Here is a 17,747-nt window from a genome sequence, read left to right on the forward strand (position 1 = left end):
TTCATTTTTTATTTATTTATTGTTTTACAGTACATCCTTGTTGGTTATCTATTTTAAATATAGCAGTGTGTACATGTCAACCCCAAACTCCCAATCTATCCCTTGCCCCCAGCCTTCCCCCCCTGGTAACCATAAGCTCTTTCTCTAAGTCTGAGTTGATTTCTGTTTTATAAATAAGTTCATTTGTACCATTTTTTTTAGATTCCACATATAAGCAGAATATCATATGATATTTATCTTTCTCTGTCTGACTTACTTCACTTAGTATGATAATCTCCAGGCCCATCCATGTTGCTGCAAGTGGCATTATTTCATTCTTTTTAATGGCTGAGTAATATTCCATCGTATATATGTACCACATCTTTGTAAATACTTACTGCGTGCCCTCCAGTGTGTTGGAGACACAGTGAGGACTACACCTTGGTTCCTGCACCCCAGGGGCTCAGCAGGGTGTTGTTGGCAAATCCAGGCAAAGCCACCTGTTCCTGCCTGGTCAGGGCATGTTTATATAGGAGGGGGAGCCATAGACGGGCATTGGAGAAAGAGCAGGGTTAGTTAGCAGGGGAAGAAGTGCAGAGAGGCTTCCAGGTGGGGGAAACAGTACGTGAAAAGAACCTGGGGCATAAGAGACTGTGGTCCATTTAAGAAACTCTAACAGGTGGAGGTGAGATACCTGTGTCCCTGCCTGTTGGCTCAGTACCACAAGGAGAGGGGAAGGGAGTGATCCCTACATCCAAACAATCGTTCAGCTCATCTTTGACTGCTGGTCCGTCTTCTCCAGCTCCCACCTGTTTTCACCTGTGGGAAGATTTCCCAATAGAGCTTGAAAAAGGGGCCCCTGCCAAAACTGATAATTAACTGAAGAAAGTACAGAAGATGTAAGGACTCATCTTGTGTTTATTAAACTGATATCAGTAAAACACAGCATTGTGAGGGGGAGGAATGAGAAACTGGCGGGTAGGGAAATTGAGTGCAGGCCCTGTGGTCATTTTGTTTTTAGTTGCAGTTAAGATCCTAATTTGAGGTGCTATTTGCTTTTCCAACAAACTGAAACTATAAGGGAGTCGTAATAAATGACAGACCCACACACTCCAGAGGTCACCTTCAAACGCAAAGGCATTTTTACCGTTCATGATGGTTTTTGTATGAAACATGAAAGTGTGAAGCAGAGAGTCCCTTTTTTCCGAATAGGTGTCAGAACATTAAAGACAACACCATTGGCATCGAGGAAAACGGTGTCTCCCTCACCTGTCGCTTCCACGTCACCGTCTTTAAGTTCATTGGGGATTACGATGAAGTCCATCTGCACTGCGCAGTGTCCCTCTGTGATTCAGAAAAGTACTCCTGTAAAATAGTAAGTGAGAGCATGAAAATTCAGTGCTTAGCTTTATTTCTCTCAGTTCCAGTTTTCCCCACGTGGGGAGTCACGAATCCCAACGTCGGTGGCTCTTTAGAGTTCTTTAGGACTCACTGTATCTGGCAGTGGCTGAATTGGAACCATCTTCAGAGGCCTAGGAGTGGCAGTCGTCTGTGCTGGAACAATAAGAGAGCAGGGTAGAATGATGACCATTTACTCCTTTTATCTGACTTAGAAATGTCAGTCTGTTGTTGGCATAACACTAGACCAGGGTTTCTCAAACATCAGCACTACAGACATTTTGGACCAAATGATTCTTTGTTGTAGGGCTGCCCTGTGCTCTGTAGGCTGTTTAGCAGTATCCCTGGCCTCCACCCACTAGACCCCAGTATCACCTCCTCCCCACTTGCAACACCCAAAATGCCTCCTGACTTTGCCCAGTGTCCCTTGGGGGGCAAAATTAGCCCTGTTTGAGAACCAATATGCCAGAGTCTCAAGGAGCCAGGCCCCCTGCATCTGAGGTGAGCGATGGGGCCAAGCTCCCCTCCACCACAGAAGCAAACTCCCGGGCTCAGGATACACTTTATCCAGGTGTCCTTTAGACAGGGATTATCCCACAGATCATCCAAATCCACATCCAGGCCTGAGGCTCTGGAGGGGCTGGTGGGATGAGGTGACAAACCAATCATCTGGTCCATGCCAGGCTTACATCCCCACCACGTACGGCTATGTCCCTAAGACTTTATTGCACTAGTACCTGGTCCTTAACCTTTAACATTGCAGCTTTATGCTCGCCCCATGTTGGCCGAATCGAGATGTGAATTATGGTCAGAGCTACTTACAGATGCTGCTGAAAACATTGTTCTCTGATCTGATACAGGATCCTCCTCCCTGGGAAGGGAGCCTCTTTGAATCTAATTCTAGTGTGGAGAATATATTTAATTCTGTTCAACATAAAGCCCTGAGTCCCAGTGGGCTCAATGATCAAGAATGGATTGATTCTAATTAATCTGAGCTGCAGTCCTGCTCCAGGCTGAGCCACTGCCTCTTTTGGAGGTGGAAACGTGGTGAAGAATAAGTTATCAGCTTAATTGTGTGAAATTTTCCCTCCGGTGTTCTGTCTTTCAGAATTGCCCTCAAAATTCCAGGATTGCCACAGATTACGCCAAGGAACCTAAAGAACAGATCATTTCAGTGGGACCTATTAGGAGAAAAAGTATGTATGTTCCCTAAAACACACTATAAATGATTCAAACAGTGGGATTTGAAGGCTCGGGCTAAGTCTGGGGTGTGTTTTGCCTATGAGGTGAATCTGGTGAACAAGGAGCTTGAGGACGCCAGTTTGGGGACCCCAGTTTGAGAAGCCTGCCCGCTTCCATAATGAAATCTTTTCACGGACTATTAAAAACTCATGACAGTATCGGGATTTTTTCCTTCCACCCCTCTCTTGAAGGCCTTGCCCTTAGATACGAGTTGAAGAGCTGGACTGTCTGCAGGTAACTTGTCCAGCGGCTCTTTTTCAGGGCTGGACTGGTGTGAGGACAACGGAGGGTGTGAGCAGATCTGCACGAGCCGCGTGGACGGGCCTCTGTGCAGCTGCGTGACAGGGACCCTGCAGGAGGACGGCAAGAGCTGCAGAGGTGAGCACGACTCCCGTTCAGGGCCGGCAGCTGGGGACATAGGAAGTTCTTGACCCTGAGAAGGAGACAGTCCTATGTGAGGCCCACTCGGTCAGCAACTGATCTATGAGACTTCCAGAAAGTAAGAAGGAGAGATGAGGAAAACGCCTAAGGAATTCTAGCATCATTTTGGTTTTTTTTTTTAAACCTTTTGGTCCCTGCTCTTTTATCTAAAAGATGAAAGTGATTTTTTTTTAAACATCTTTATTGGAGTATAATTGCTTTACAATGTTGTGTTAGTTTCTGCTGTATAACAAAGTGAATCAGCTATATGCATATGTATATCCCCATATGCCCTCCCTCTTGCGTCTCCCTCCCACCCTCCCACAGCTCTAGGTGGTCGCAAAGCACTGAGCTGATGTCCCTGTGCTATGCAGCTGCTTCCCACTAGCTATCTATTTTACATTTGGTAGTATTTATAAATCCATGCCACTCTCTCACTTCGCCCCAGCTTCCCCTTCCCCCTCGCCGGGTCCTCAAGTCCATGCTCTACATCTGCGTCTTTATTCCTGTCCTGCCCCTAGGTTCATCAGGACCATTTTTTTGTTTTTAGATTCCATATATATGTGTTAGCATACGGTATTTGTTTTTCTCTTTCTGACATACTTCACTCTGTACGACAGACTCTAGGTCCTTCCACCTCACTACAAATAGTTCAATTTCATTTCTTTTTATTGCTGGGTAATATTCCATTGTATATATGTGCCACATCTTCTTTATCCATTCATCTGTTGGTGGACACTTAGGTTGCTTCCATGTCCTGGCTACTGTAAATAGAGCTGCAATGAACATTGTGGTACATGACTCTTTTTGAATTATGGTTTTCTCAGGGTATATGCCCAGGAGTGGGAATGCTGGGTCGTATGGTAGTTCTATTTTTAGTATTTTAAGGAACCTCCATACTGTTCTCCATAGTGGCTGTATCAATTTACATTCCCACCAGCAGTGCAAGAGGGTTCCCTTTTCTCCACACCCTCTCCAGCAGTTATTGTTTGTAGATTTTTTGATGATGGCCATTCTGACTGGTGTGAGGTGATACCTCATTGTGGTTTTGGTTTGCATTTCTCTAATGATTAATGATGTTGAGCATCCTTTCATGTGTTTGTTGGCAATCTGTATATCTTCTTTGGAGAAATGTCTATTTAGGTCTTCTGCCCATTTTTGGATTGGGTTGTTTGTTTTTTTGATATTGAGCTGCATGAGCTGCTTGTATAGATGAAGGTGATATTTAAAGAAGGAAGTTACCCAGCCATTTAAGTACCAAATATTGGCCTTAGATCTGGCCCCAAGTCTACCTGGGTTGAGCTGCGACTGGGGTGTGTGATCCAAGAAACAAGGTTTCCTGCAATAGCCTTAGCTGCCAGGTGTCCCTGGTACCCTCTAAGTTAGCAGGACTCTCCTAAAGGTTGGGTTAATTTCGCTTCCTTGCTACCTGAGTCCAGGCCATTTGGAGAAAGTGGGTTCTTGGCAATGAAGAAAGTAGGTTCCTTTACTGGAATACCACAAAGATGTCTGATCCATGTCAAACAGGTATATTTTTTTTCATAGGACTTACTATGTCTCTCTCTGTTCACAGCCTCTAATTCTTCCATTGAACTTCAAGTTTGGACGCTGCTTCTCATCATGACCCAGATTTCATTATGGCATTTTGTCTATACATCAGGCACGACCTCATAATTAACTCAAGGTTGCTATATAAAGTACTGTAATTTACTTACTTCAACTCCCTGTAGGATAAAAGGTGTGTGCCCTTAAGTCAAAACCTATTTGAGATTGCCCACTGTCTCAAAGTGATGCCACCTGCCCCAAACGGTCAGGGTTCCAGAAAAGAGGGAAGTGTCATGCTCCTCTTTCAAGGTATGCAACTGGACTTCTAAAAGCCAGTTGTGGAAAACATATATCTTGCTTAAAATTTCCAAATAGTTGTCACTAGAAACGTTGGTTCGCATGAAAAACCGGTAAAGGAAAAAATTCTGGTTAGACAAGTCTGTCGGAAATCTGACCAGAGAAATCTATCCCACCAGTGCTGTTTCTGTATCATAGTTTTTATAGAGAAAGGGCCTGTTGGAATAATATTGAGTACTCAGAAGCGGTGATTGGAAGGTTTGACTCCCTCTAAGGAACCTCTCTGGTGTTTGGAAGCATCTGACCTCGACGCGCCTGTGTTACTCCCCTCCCCACATCCGCCCCTGTGTCCTCCAGCCCTGCCGGGCCACGTGGCCCCCGCATGTATTGTTTGCAGACCTGGGGACCCCAACACCCCATCTGTCTCTTCAGACCCAAACTCTTCTCTCTCACAAATCAACCAAATCATTTTTAACGTGTTTTATGCTTAAATAAACTTTGTGTTCAATTATTCTCATTACTCTGTGGCTGGAATCATACTTATCGATGTTAAGCTTTGCACACTAAATAGCATCCTCTGATTAAAAAAAAAAAAAAAAAAAAAACAGCAGCAGCAATTGGAGCAGGTAGGCCCTGCTGGCCAGCGCTTTAATGCGTTTTGTTATGCGGCTATTTGTCCTGACAGAGCATTAGCAGGGCGTTTAGTGAGGTGCCATGTGGAAGAGAAGCAGGCATCGTCCTCTTCTGTATGTGGCACAAAAAACCCACATTTACTATAATTAACTACATAATAGAGGGCCTGGTAAATATATCCCTGGGGTGCCTCTGTTTTTAAGGTTAAAAACAAAGTAAACGCCACTTCAAGTTTATTTTGAAGTTGTTTTGGATTTAAGCTGATGGCATTTTTTTCTTTTTCTGGGAACTCTGGGAAACGCTGAGCAGAAATCCTAGCGTCCTTGACCGTGGGTTGTGGGTACGATTCCTGTTGTCTTACGTATAAAAGGCCCGGCATCACACTGTCACTGGGCTGAAGAAGCGGGGTATAGACTGAGTCTGCGCTGAGCGGCTTTGCTCTCCCAGCCCCGGGGAGGGTCCACAAGCTCTAGCCTGGCAGTCATAGATGCTATGCGGCCAAGAGGACAACCGGTATTGATGGAGAAAAATATGCATCTGCTTCAACTTAGACATCTTAGGATCTTTTGGGAAAATGCTGAACATTGAGATGGATTAAGGAATCAAACCATCTGTTCTAGGAGAGACACAGTATCTCTTCCTCACCAGGATGGAAATTGATGTTATGCACATGGTTTTTTTCACGTGAAAATCCTCAACTCCAGACTTTCCCCCACTTCAAGATCAGCAGATTCAGAGCTCCATTCTCATTTCCATAGTCTACGGTTTAGGTTTTCACAATCAGATTCTGAGTTGAACACAATAACATCTCATTTATTTTTTTTATTTGATTTCCTTAGATGAATTTTAACTGAAGACATACAAGGAGGAAATGTTTTCATATTTAATAACGTCTCTTTAATGATTTTCATATCAAAGTCACTGGAAATTTCTAAATTAAACACTATAATTGTTTTTTAGATTTTTTAATTAAATCCTTTCTTGCCACACTTTAATTCTTGGCCTTTGGTTTTCTCACTTGGTTGACATCTTTGTCTGTCATCAGGATAAGCTAGGTGTGGAGCCATATTAGAACACCCCAGAATCTCAGTGCCTTAAACAACAAAGATTTCTCTCTTTCTCACATCAGGGGGCTCTAATCCTTACTTCCATTCTGGGAGGGAGGTTGATGAGACTTTATTATCTTTTTTTCTCTCAACAGAACTTATTGAACAATTTATCCTTTCCCCATGGGACTTCAGTACCACCTCTATCATATATCAAGTTTCAACCTCTGTGGTTCTGTTTGTGAGCTCTTGATTCTCTTCCATTGGCTTATTTGTCTGTTCCTGTGTCAGAATCACATTATTATTGAGATATAATTGACGTATAGCATTACATCAGTTTCAGGTGTATGACATAATGATTCGATATATATATATATATTCACACTAGGAAATGATCATCACAAAAGTCTAGTTAACATCCATCACCATACACAGTGACAATTTTTTCTCCTGTGATGAGAACTTTTAAGATCTACTCTTTTAGCAGCTTTCAAATATGCAGTACGGTATTATTAGCTATACTCACCATGCTGTACATTACATCCCGAGGATGTATCTATTTTATAACTGGAAGTTTGTATCTTTTGACCCTCTTCACCCATTTTACCATGCCTCTAGCAACCACCAATCCATTCTATGTTTTTTGTTTTGTTTTGTTTTTAGATTCCCCCCTATAAGTAAGATCACAGTATGCTTGTCTTTCTCTGTCTGACTTATTTCATTTAGCATAATGCCCTCAAGGTCCACCCATGTTATTGCAAATGGCAGAATTTCTTCCTTTTTTATGGCTCAATAATATTCCATTGTATATATAGACCACATCTTCTTTAATCATTCACCCATAGATGGATACTTAGGTTGTTTCCATATCTTGGCTATTGTAAATAATGCTGCTGTGAACACGGGGGTGCAGGTATCTTTTCGAGTTAGTGTTTTCATCTCCTTTGGATAAATGCCCAGAAGTGGAATTGCTGGATTGTATGGTAGTTCTATTTTTAATTTATAGAGGAACCTCCATACTGTTCTCCACAGTGGCTGCACCCATTTACATTCCCACCAATGAGGGATTCCCTTTTCCCCAAGTCCTCACCAGCACTTGTTATTTCTTGACACTTCATTATCTTTCGATGCTGCCAGCTCAACACGAGGCTCTGGGGCTCACCGCAGCAAGGGGTCACACCCCAGAAGGGACACACACACTTCTGTTCCCATTTCACTGGCCAAAGCAAGGTACATGGCTGGAACTAACTTTCAGAGAGGGGCAATTGTGAACTTCCCATGAAACTGGGAGGGAGAAGAACTGACATCTGTGGTGATGGCTGCTAAGTAGTCTCTGAGCCAGTCATGCCTATCTGTATCAAAGAGAAACACATCTACGGAACTAAAAACAAACAGGCCCCTTAGCTGACTGTCTGCAAGGCAGAAGAACTGGGAGATGATCCTGACCCTTCTACTAATTTAATTCTCGGCTTGAAATAAATCATTTGAGATCACAATACCTTAACTTTCCTCTCTATAAAACAAGAACTTTAAGCTTTTTCAAAAATATTCTTAGGTTAGAAAATGACATGATACAAACATAAACCATATGATATCATATATTTAGAGAACTCCAGAACACTGCCTTCTCCTGCCACTCAAAAAGATTTGCTTCAAGGAAGCGGGGCAGGGGGCTGGGGGACTGGGGTGATGGGGAAGCACATGTTTAGTGAAGGTGAAAAAGGAAGTTAATTGGGAATCTTATTAACTTGGTATTTCTCTGATATCAAAAGAAACAACATCTCGGGGTCTGGCATTTCTGACAATTGAGAATTCTATAATTAGTTTCCTAACCAGTAGTAAGTATGCACTCTGCTCAAAATCCTAGTGCCAAAACTTGAAAGCACGAATTGTTTCACATTGTCTAATATTCTAGCTATTTTTAGAACCATTTGACATTTAGTGAGAGCTTGAAATCTAATAAAACTTCTTTCAACCAAGGAAATTAAGTAATTATCAAAAAATGACAATCATACACATTTAAAGTAATAAAGAATTACTTCTTTACTAATTCTGAATTAATTTAGCATCTACCCCATTTTGAACCTTCCAGCCTCTCTCCTTGAACTCAGGGGATTTCTGCATCCTGTATAGCAGTGCAATTTGGTCCTGGTTAGGAGAACACGATGGCATTTTTCAGGGCCCTGATTCACGGGAATCTGCAGCACAACTCAGTGAAAAAGAAAATCAAACAGCACCCTCTAGTGTCCGCGTTTTATTTTTGCATGAAACCCAAACGTATATTGAACGACACCAATCAAAATATGATTTCTCCCCCTCCTCGAAACCTTAGATGTGGAACATTACCAGAATATAGCTTTAGAGAACACATCAAATGCCAAGGACATTTCTGGAGAACAGTGTGAGATTTATTCTTATGCACCCAGTAAGTATCATTCCAGGAAAATATCAGCTCTTGGTATCCCATGCAAATTTTGCCCTTAATATCTATCTCTCTAACGTGTTGACAAAAATAGCTGTCGAGAAAAATTAAGTATCTCTTTAAAATGCTGAGAAATAAACAATGTGATCAAGAAAAGCCATGAAATATTTAGCGGTCTTTCTTTTCCCCCAGCAGAACGTGAAATACTTTCTTATGAATCTAAAGCACAACAACCGTAACTCTGGTCTGACTAATGGAAGACTCTGTTTGTGATGGTTTAATTATGTTTGCTGAAATATGACTCTCATATAAGACAACATCTCCGTGGCAGAGGGACAGATCTCTGTCTATAGACAGAAATAAAACACAAAGACTCATCGTTCCATGAATAACTCGGTAATCAAATTCTGTTTGCTAAGGAAACAAATGGAGGAAGAATGTTCATTGTACATTTTGCAGTGTGTTTGCTTGCATGTGGCCTCTGGCTTAGCTGCTGTTTCATTCATTAGCATAAAATATTGATGATGAAATAGTTTTGAAACTTAGACATTCTCTCATCAGATGAAATAATAATACCTTATGCTCATGGAGCATTTTTCATAACAAATGCTTTCCTACCCGTATTTACTATTATTCAATCCTAAATCATGCTGCATTTTGACAGAGAAATCAGAGGGAAAGTTTTAGGTTGAAGTTATAATGGTTTAAAGTACTAGCTAAGGAAGAATGCAAACCCACTCATATATGTGTGCTTGTGCTTATAGGTTTATTGAGTAATTTCCAGCTTCTTATGAGACATATGAGAATGATAGCAGTCTTTTCAGCCTTTTGTGCCTTTTAAGAACAAACAAACCATGACATACCATTCTTGATTTCCCCCACTAACTCCTGAATTTCTTTGGGGAATAGTTTAGGGTACAATAATCCACTGATATTACCCTATTTTTAGTTGGGCAAAAATATATGATTTTACTGAAAAGGATAACATATTTACTTATTGTTCTTTAGGTCTTGAAAATCTTTGCATTGGCTCTATCTAGAACTCACAAAATTTTTCTGATTTAAACACTCTATTCACATAGAAATATGCTATTAATTATATGTTAATCAAAGACAAAAATGCGTGGCTCCTGTACTTTCCTCTTACCTGCCACAAACATTCTCAATGCAACCAGCCGTCCTAGTCCTTGAATGTAGTTTAAATATCTACGTAGATCATTCAAATCAAGGAGTTACAAGTGTATATTCAATGATGTTCTCCATGAGTCTCTGAATTCACGACTGCAGAACGCTGTTAAGAAATATCTGCATCCCTGCAAAAGAGGAATTCTGCTCTCTTGAAGAGTCCTGATCAGAAAGCAATTTGGCAAACTAATTCGACAAGGGAAAATGATGAATGATAAATGAACATAAAATGTGAAAGTGTCTAGGTGTTGTAGCAGAATATTAAAGGCATAAAGTGAGAACAGTGGATAGCACAGAACACTTTTTTTTTTTTTCTCTAAAAAAGCCACAGATTCTAAATGCTTACTTTGAACCTCCAAGACAGGAGTGGAAATATTCTAAATATTAATTCCAGATTAGCAGAGTCTAGAGATGCTTGGCCCCTGTAGATTGTATTCACATCTCCCATGTGTTAACATTTATTAGTTGTACTTTTGCCCTTTTGGCCCTTTTCATAAACAATTACTTTCACTAGTTAACTTTAAGTGGAAATCAAGAACTAGGCCAACAGAGGGAGAGAAATCTTACCACATTTATCTTAAAAACCCACCACCACCTTGGACCATAGTGAACAATTTAGCGAATGACTGCAATCAGTTTAAATGCACACTATTTAGGCAAATTGCCCTGAAAGCACAGGTTGCCTAAATCCTAGGGAAACACATCTCCACACACAATTTTAAATATTTTTAATTTTAGGAAGAGCAGTTTACGACAGTCACAACAAATGAGGACTTTGTTGTGTTCCCAGGTATTATTATACTCTAGAAACACAAATTCATCAAAAGTCAACTTTCCTGGGTAGACCCCCAAAGAGGCACCCGTGACTCCTAGAAGCCAGGAGACCTCACAGCTAGAGCAGTATGAACTCTTTATATTTCCTCTGCCTTCGAGTTTTCCATACTGTGTTGGCAGCTTGAAACTATAGAACTTAAAATTGGATGGTGGTTGAAATTTTCCATAATAAAATGTTGTGGAATGTATGGGTGTATTTCTAAGTCTTCTACCAAAAAGTGTCATTCTGAGGTGCTTGAATATTACAGAAACAACACAATGCCTCATCTTTTAGTCTAATCTTAGAAGTGGGTTCTTTAAATGCCACTTCCAAAACATGAAGTGATCACTGACAATGCATGCTTCTATGGCAGCTTTATTTTTATCAACAACTGAAAATGCAAGCATTTTCACAAATTCCTACATTATTTATCCCAATCCTATTCTGGGTTTTTCCTTCTCACCAGAAGAATGTAAATGTTCATAGGTTGGTAAAATGAGAGTGGCATAACCTTTCAGTTTTGTGAAGGTAGGACAAGAAGATTTCACTCCAACATGTAAGAAAGTGCAGCTGAGGACAGTAGAGAGAACGCAGACGGATCGGGGTTGGCCCTTACTTCTCATGGGACCTTGAGAGAGCCAGGTTGACCAGATGCCATCAAAGGTAACTAACTTCCCCTTCTAAAAATGACAAGAAAAGGAAAGTTCTCTCTTGCGAAAACTCCTAAGCAGATTTCGTTAAAAGGTAGGAGAAAATTATCTTAATTCTCTTTCTGAGATGTTTGGAAATACTCTAAGAAGGAGAACCGTGACTCCCTCAGATTTAATTCAGTGAGTGAAAATCTAATGGAATCCAGATCCAAGAAATGAAATGTAAAGACTGGATTACCCTGAGGAAGAAAGTTTGAATTTAATAAAATATTCCTTGTAGACACTAAGCCATATAAAGGAAAGAACAAAGTGTCTTGATACAATTACCTTCTGAACAAATGCATATTTTAAAACAACACTAAACTGATTACGTTGCACAACAAGTAAATAAATATTAAGTCCAGTTCATAAGATACATAAGAAATACCAATAATTTCCCCCTAGGATGTTGTAAAACTGTTTCCTTGGCCATTCTCTTTTGCCTAAGTCCCAGTCATCGACAGCTAAGGTTCCATTTACTTCTACAGGTGTGTGTGTGTGTGTGTGTGTGTGTGTGTGTGTGTGTGTGTGTGTGTGTGAATGTAAGACTCCAGGATGAGTTGTAAGAAAAGACTCACATTATGATGAGTCTTAAAATTTGAAGTATTTAGCTCTGAGTTTTTCTTCTCTAAAATGTTAAATATTTAGCAAAAGTTCTATTTAATTTCTCCTGAGTTAGATGAGGAATCTATTGTTCAAAATCCATTCAACTCCATTTGTTATGTTTTCAGATTCTCAAAAATTTCCATGGTTCCCTCTGCCAGCTTGTCTAGTTTTGTCACGATAACATCCAAAACCTGAGAGACAGAAAAGAAATTCTGAGATTTTTTTCTTATGAAAGAAATATGGTCCTCTCAAACTGATCTCAAAAATAAAAAAATGGGACCCAAGACTCTCATTACACCATGTGAAATAGAGCACTTGGCAAATACTGGAAAGCAAAGTCCCCTGAGGCAAAAAAAAAAAAAAAAGGAAAGAAAAGAAAAATTCCTATCCCTAAATATCAGTGTGTGTTTGTTTTACTTTGTTGTTGTTGTTTTAGGCAGAATCAATGAACGGAATCAAACTTCTCTTTAAAAGTAATTTGGAAAAACATATATGTTGCTCCCTTTTTCTTGTATATTCCTCAAAGCTTTGTCGGAAATGTAAGCTCATGAACCAGACACAAATTCCAAGAATGGCACTGACTTCAAATCAGGACTGTAGCTGTCCTTTGCAATAAAGTGTAAACTCAATGGAAATTTAGAAGTCAGTTCGTCGACATTTAGAAGTTTCCTGTGGATTTCTCGGGTCCCCCTGAAGAGGCAACTCTCCTGCTTATTTTTTCCAGCTATCATTAGTCTTTGATGACTTGGCATGTCAATCCAGCTCATCCAAATCATGTCAGAACTGAGAAATAGTTTAAAAAGGAGCCCTGTTTAGTTAACCCTGAAGATTAGAGTTTTTAAATCAACCGAAGAATTAAGACTTTTTTAAAAGAACCACAGTTATTATTTACTTACCGTATTCCAACCCTGTGGTGAGGACTTTTCATCTATTTCCTTTATTCCTCCTAAATAATCCTATGAAATCATTATTTTCCTATTTTATAGATGCTGGTCTAAAGAAGTTAACTTGCCCGAAGTCATTTTATTTGATTTCCCAGAATATTTGACAAAGTTGAAAGAATTATTGCAAGGGATCTTGTCTGGGCATCTTAGCAAATAAAATGCCAAATATGACAGGTTATCCATACTGTCATACTGTATACTGCTGGATACTTTATGTTATCCAGCATCACTAAGAGAGAGGTCAGTCAAGTACTCTGTTGTCCTTGGAGGGTTATCATGTGGATTATCACATTTTAAAAGAATTTTAGATTTTTTATGCTAAAATTAATTTTACTCTAAAATTCCACTGAACAGGAATTGATTTTACTCCTAGCATAAGAGTTCAGAACACAGATTCTGGAGTCAGACAGATTCTGGGTTTGAGTCCTAGTTTCACCACTTACTAGCCAGATACATTTCATTCATTCATTCATTCATTTTTCAAATATTTATTGATTGCTTCCCTTGTACCAGGTATTGGTCTACAGCAGTAAATGAAAACTGATAAAGATGTAATTTCCAAAGGAGAAAAGTCCTATGAGAAAAGCAAATAGGATGCTATGGGGGGAAATGGGGGTAGAAAATTCATTTAGATACAGTGGTCAAGTAGGCCTTCTGAGTGGTATCATTTCAGCTGAGATTTAAGGGAAAAGAAGGAACCAAGCAAGCAAGAAGGAGGGGGTTCAGACAGGGGCCAGAGCAAGGGCAAGGCCCTGAGGCTTGAGAATGGCATTTGCAGGGAAAAGGACAGCTGGTGTGGGTTGCCACATGCTATGGCTGGAGAGGTAGGCAGGGGCCTTTTCAGTCATAAAAAATCTGAATTCTATGTCAAGGGCAATTGTAAGCCACTAGAAGATTGTTAGTAGGAGAGTGGTATCATCTAATTTACTTTTTAAGAAATACTTTATTTTTTAGGGCAGTTTTTGGTTCACAGCAAAATTGAGCAGAAGCTACACAGATTTTCCAAATATCCTCTGCCCACACACATGCATAGCTTCCCCCACCATCAACATCTTACACTGAGCTGTGCATTTGTTACAATCAATGAACCTGCATTGACACATCATCACCCAGAGCCCATAGTTTACACTAGGGTTCACTCTTGGTGATGTACGCTCTATGGGTTTTGGCAAAAGTATGATGACATGTACCCACCATTAGAGTATCATACAGAATACTTTCATTGCCCTGAAAACCCTCTGTGCTCTGCCTATTTATTCCTACCAATTTACATTAAAAAATAACTCTAAATGCTATATGGAGAATGGATTCGTAGAGAGGAAGCAGGAAAAACAAGTGACTTGTACAAGGCTGGGTGGTTGGCAAAAGCCCAGGGACTTAGGAAGAAATAGATGACTTCGAGCTATATTTTGAAGGAAGAAGCTATGAGACTAAGTCATACATGGGATTTGAAGATAGGGCAAAGATAGAAATCAAAACTGTTTCTGATTTGTACAGCAGGATGGATGATGATGTCATTTACTGAGATAGAAAAAGAGTGAGAAATAGTGTCAGGGAGGAAATCAACTGTTCAGTTTGGTACATGTTGAGCATGCAATGTCTGTAAGAGATCCAAGCAGAGGTGTCAAGTAGGCAGGAACATATATGACAGGAGCTTGTCAGACTAGTCTGGGGTGGTGATAAGCCATATATAGGAATCCTATACATTTAGATGGCATTTAAGCAGAGGACAGAATTAGAGAGAGAGAGAAGGGGCCCCACTTTCAGGGGGCCTGAGAATCTGCAGGATCAAAATTTAGAGGTTAGGAAGAGAGGGAGGAGTGACCAAAGGAAACTGAGGAATAGCCAGGAAAAGCCAAGCAAAACTCAAGAGGAAGTGTGACTGATACCAAGGAAAGAGAGTATTTCAAGCAGGATAGAGTGGCCAATCGTGTTGAGTGTAAGAAGATATCAGGCAAGTTATTTAATCTTTCTGAGAACCTACCAAATCTATAAAATAGGAATAATACTACTTATTCTCTATGCTTTTTCGAAGTACTTAGTGAAATGACAAATCTAAGCCACTTAGCATGGGGCTCTGTATATAATAAGTATACAGCAGGCTTTTTTTTTTTTTTCAATCTTCATTATCTCAATGCCATCTTTGTCGTTGTACTGCATGGAAGAGAAGTTAGCAGAGGACCGTGTTTCTAAGAATGCCAATTTAACTGCCTTTTACTATTTCTCTTTCCTTATTGACATTACAAATCATTAAAAAGGTATAAGAATAAATTTCTTCTTGTAGTAAAACACTGCTTTTCAGTGTCAGTGAGAGAGTATACCATGAATTACTTTAAAACCTGTTTTATTTGTTTACCATTCCCTAATACCCTTTGTCTGTCCTGTAAAGTGTTTGAGTGGCTTCTTTTTCCCAATTAATTTTAACCTGCAGAGGGACCAAATCAGCAAAGTTATTAACCTCTTAAGAATACTAGCCCACTTACTGTAAAAGCATTCATATAGATACCTCTTATTGGAATGTTCTCCAAAAAGCTTGCTGGTGTTTCTGAATGCTGAAGTACTGTCTAAAAGGGAAAATTATTGAGCATGCAGGCTTTCCAAAAAGGTATGAGACATTAAAAGCTATTAAAAACAGCAAAGCATTAATGAAAAGAAAATGAGCAGTTTTCATTTATTAAAAATTATGTAAACATACTCATTTCAGACCCATTATTATTGCACTTGGATATTTTTCCTAAATGTTATCAGCAGGTAGAAATATAAGATGAAAAATTGCTCTTAACTAGCACTTAAAAATAGAAACTTCTCTTCAAAATAGTGATCCTCACAAAGTCCTATTGAGGTTAGTTAGACTGATAACAATCCCATTAGCCTATGAAAATTCAACCAATGAAAATTTAAAGATTAAAATAAATTTTCTAAGAATCCAAGAGTAATTGAAGGACTGCTCCTCTATCATCCTCCAAATTGAACACTTGGAAATTTCCCCCAATTAATTAAAAAGATGCATCTCAAACCTTACCAGGTGTCCGCATCCCCCGGGCCACGGACCAGTACGGGTCCACAGCCTGTTAGGAACCGGGCCGCACAGCGGGAGGTGAGCGGCAGGAGAGCGAGCAAAGTTTCATCTGCTGCTACCCATCGCTCCTCGTCGCTCTCATTACCGCCTGAAACATCCCCCCTACCCCCCCCATCCCTCTGTCCGTGGAAAAATTGTCTTCCACGAAACCGGTCCCTGGTGCCTAAAAGGTTGGGGACCACTGCCTTATACGATGCAATGGAGACCAGTCTATAAGCAAAAATAACAGGTAATTCTCTATAAAAGAGCTTATTAATTTGTTAGTATTATAGAACTAGTGGATATATATAGAACTAGTGGATAAATATAGAACTAGTGGATAAATATCCATGAAAGAGAAAGAGAAATATCCATGGAATATGAACTGGCTACTTGAACCCTAATTCTGATTATTGCCCCAGGGCATGAATGAGCTTGAACTGACCTTGACGCTTTGGTCCCTTCTAGCTGCTCACTTTTCTTCCTCTTCTCATCCATGTTCCTACTCACTCACACCTTCTTCTTTCCCTTCCTCTGGCTCTACTCCAACAACTCTTTAAGGCAATACAGGAATATAGAAATAACCCCCAAATGCATTATTTAGAAGTAGGTGAGAAAAAGGGGTAAGAACATAAAATAGTATAAAAAATTATACGTTTTTTTTCATGTCATGAAATTCTACATAGATGCTAAGGAAGAGCCACTAATTTGGTTCTAAGCTGCGTAGGAAACAATGCAAAGTCACTCGATGGAGTGTCTATAGTATAAAAACAGACTACTTAGGATAAGTAAATAGGTATAATCATTTAGTAAGTCCAACTACTAGACTTCTGTTGGGATCTACATATTCGTGGGAGGTATCTTTTGTCACCATGACAGCCATTTAAACCCAGTATCAAAATAAATTGAACTAAGAAGGAGACCATCAAATTGCTGTATTATAAAGAATAGCATAATTATTCCCTATACTTAGAGCAGAAAGAACTTGCTCCTAAGTGCTCTCATAAGGAGAATTAACACATAAGACAGAATTATAACATAAGAAGTGACCACTTATTGAGTATGCACTCTGTGCCGGGCTTTATGATCTGCCCTCTCCATACATTATATCATCAATTATAGCTTCATCCCAGTTGCTGGCATGAATTTTAAAAGGCCATTTCCTTCTGCCAGAGCCCCTCAATGGCATCATGCCAAAGTTCAATTCAGTCAAAGCCATTCTGCACAGTCTGGGGACACAGCTCTCTAAAGATGTGGCTTGATTGTTGTCTAAACTTAGAGCAAAATTGCGGCAGGGGAACTACTTATATCAGAACAGCCTGGAGTGTGTATTAAAAATGCATGTTCCGGGGCCCTCTCCATACTAACTTAACAGAATCCTGGGGGTATGTCCAGGAGACAGCATTTTAAACATGTGCTCAGGTGACTCTTAGGCACCCTTGGTTACAGAGGGGCTGCCAAACGGTTTC

The 17,747-nt window shown here is 40.0% G+C and overlaps 1 protein-coding gene and 1 long non-coding RNA gene across 3 annotated transcripts in view; one reads left to right on the top strand and one right to left on the bottom strand.

Annotated features, from left to right (window-relative positions):
* Positions 1–5,486, top strand: part of TECTA (tectorin alpha) — an 82,376-nt gene extending 76,890 nt beyond the window's left edge. The window contains exons 20-23 of the mRNA XM_082339852.1: positions 1,192–1,354; positions 2,486–2,573; positions 2,881–2,997; positions 4,613–5,486. Coding sequence (XP_082195978.1) covers positions 1,192–1,354; positions 2,486–2,573; positions 2,881–2,997; positions 4,613–4,713 — 469 coding nt within the window. The 3' untranslated portion in view covers positions 4,714–5,486. The remainder of the gene's footprint in view (positions 1–1,191; positions 1,355–2,485; positions 2,574–2,880; positions 2,998–4,612) is intronic.
* Positions 880–17,747, bottom strand: part of LOC309604868 — a 100,213-nt gene continuing 83,345 nt past the window's right edge. Inside the window, exons 4-5 of one of the 2 annotated variants that reach the window (XR_014231099.1) lie at positions 1,472–1,533; positions 880–1,344 (exon numbers count right to left, since the gene is read on the bottom strand). This is a non-coding gene — a long non-coding RNA (uncharacterized lncRNA). The remainder of the gene's footprint in view (positions 1,345–1,471; positions 1,534–17,747) is intronic. The other variant, XR_014231100.1, reaches the window with a different exon arrangement.

The sequence above is a fragment of the Balaenoptera borealis genome, assembly GCF_965194805.1.
Source record: "Balaenoptera borealis genome assembly, chromosome: 11".
NCBI classification, from domain to species: domain Eukaryota; kingdom Metazoa; phylum Chordata; class Mammalia; order Artiodactyla; family Balaenopteridae; genus Balaenoptera; species Balaenoptera borealis.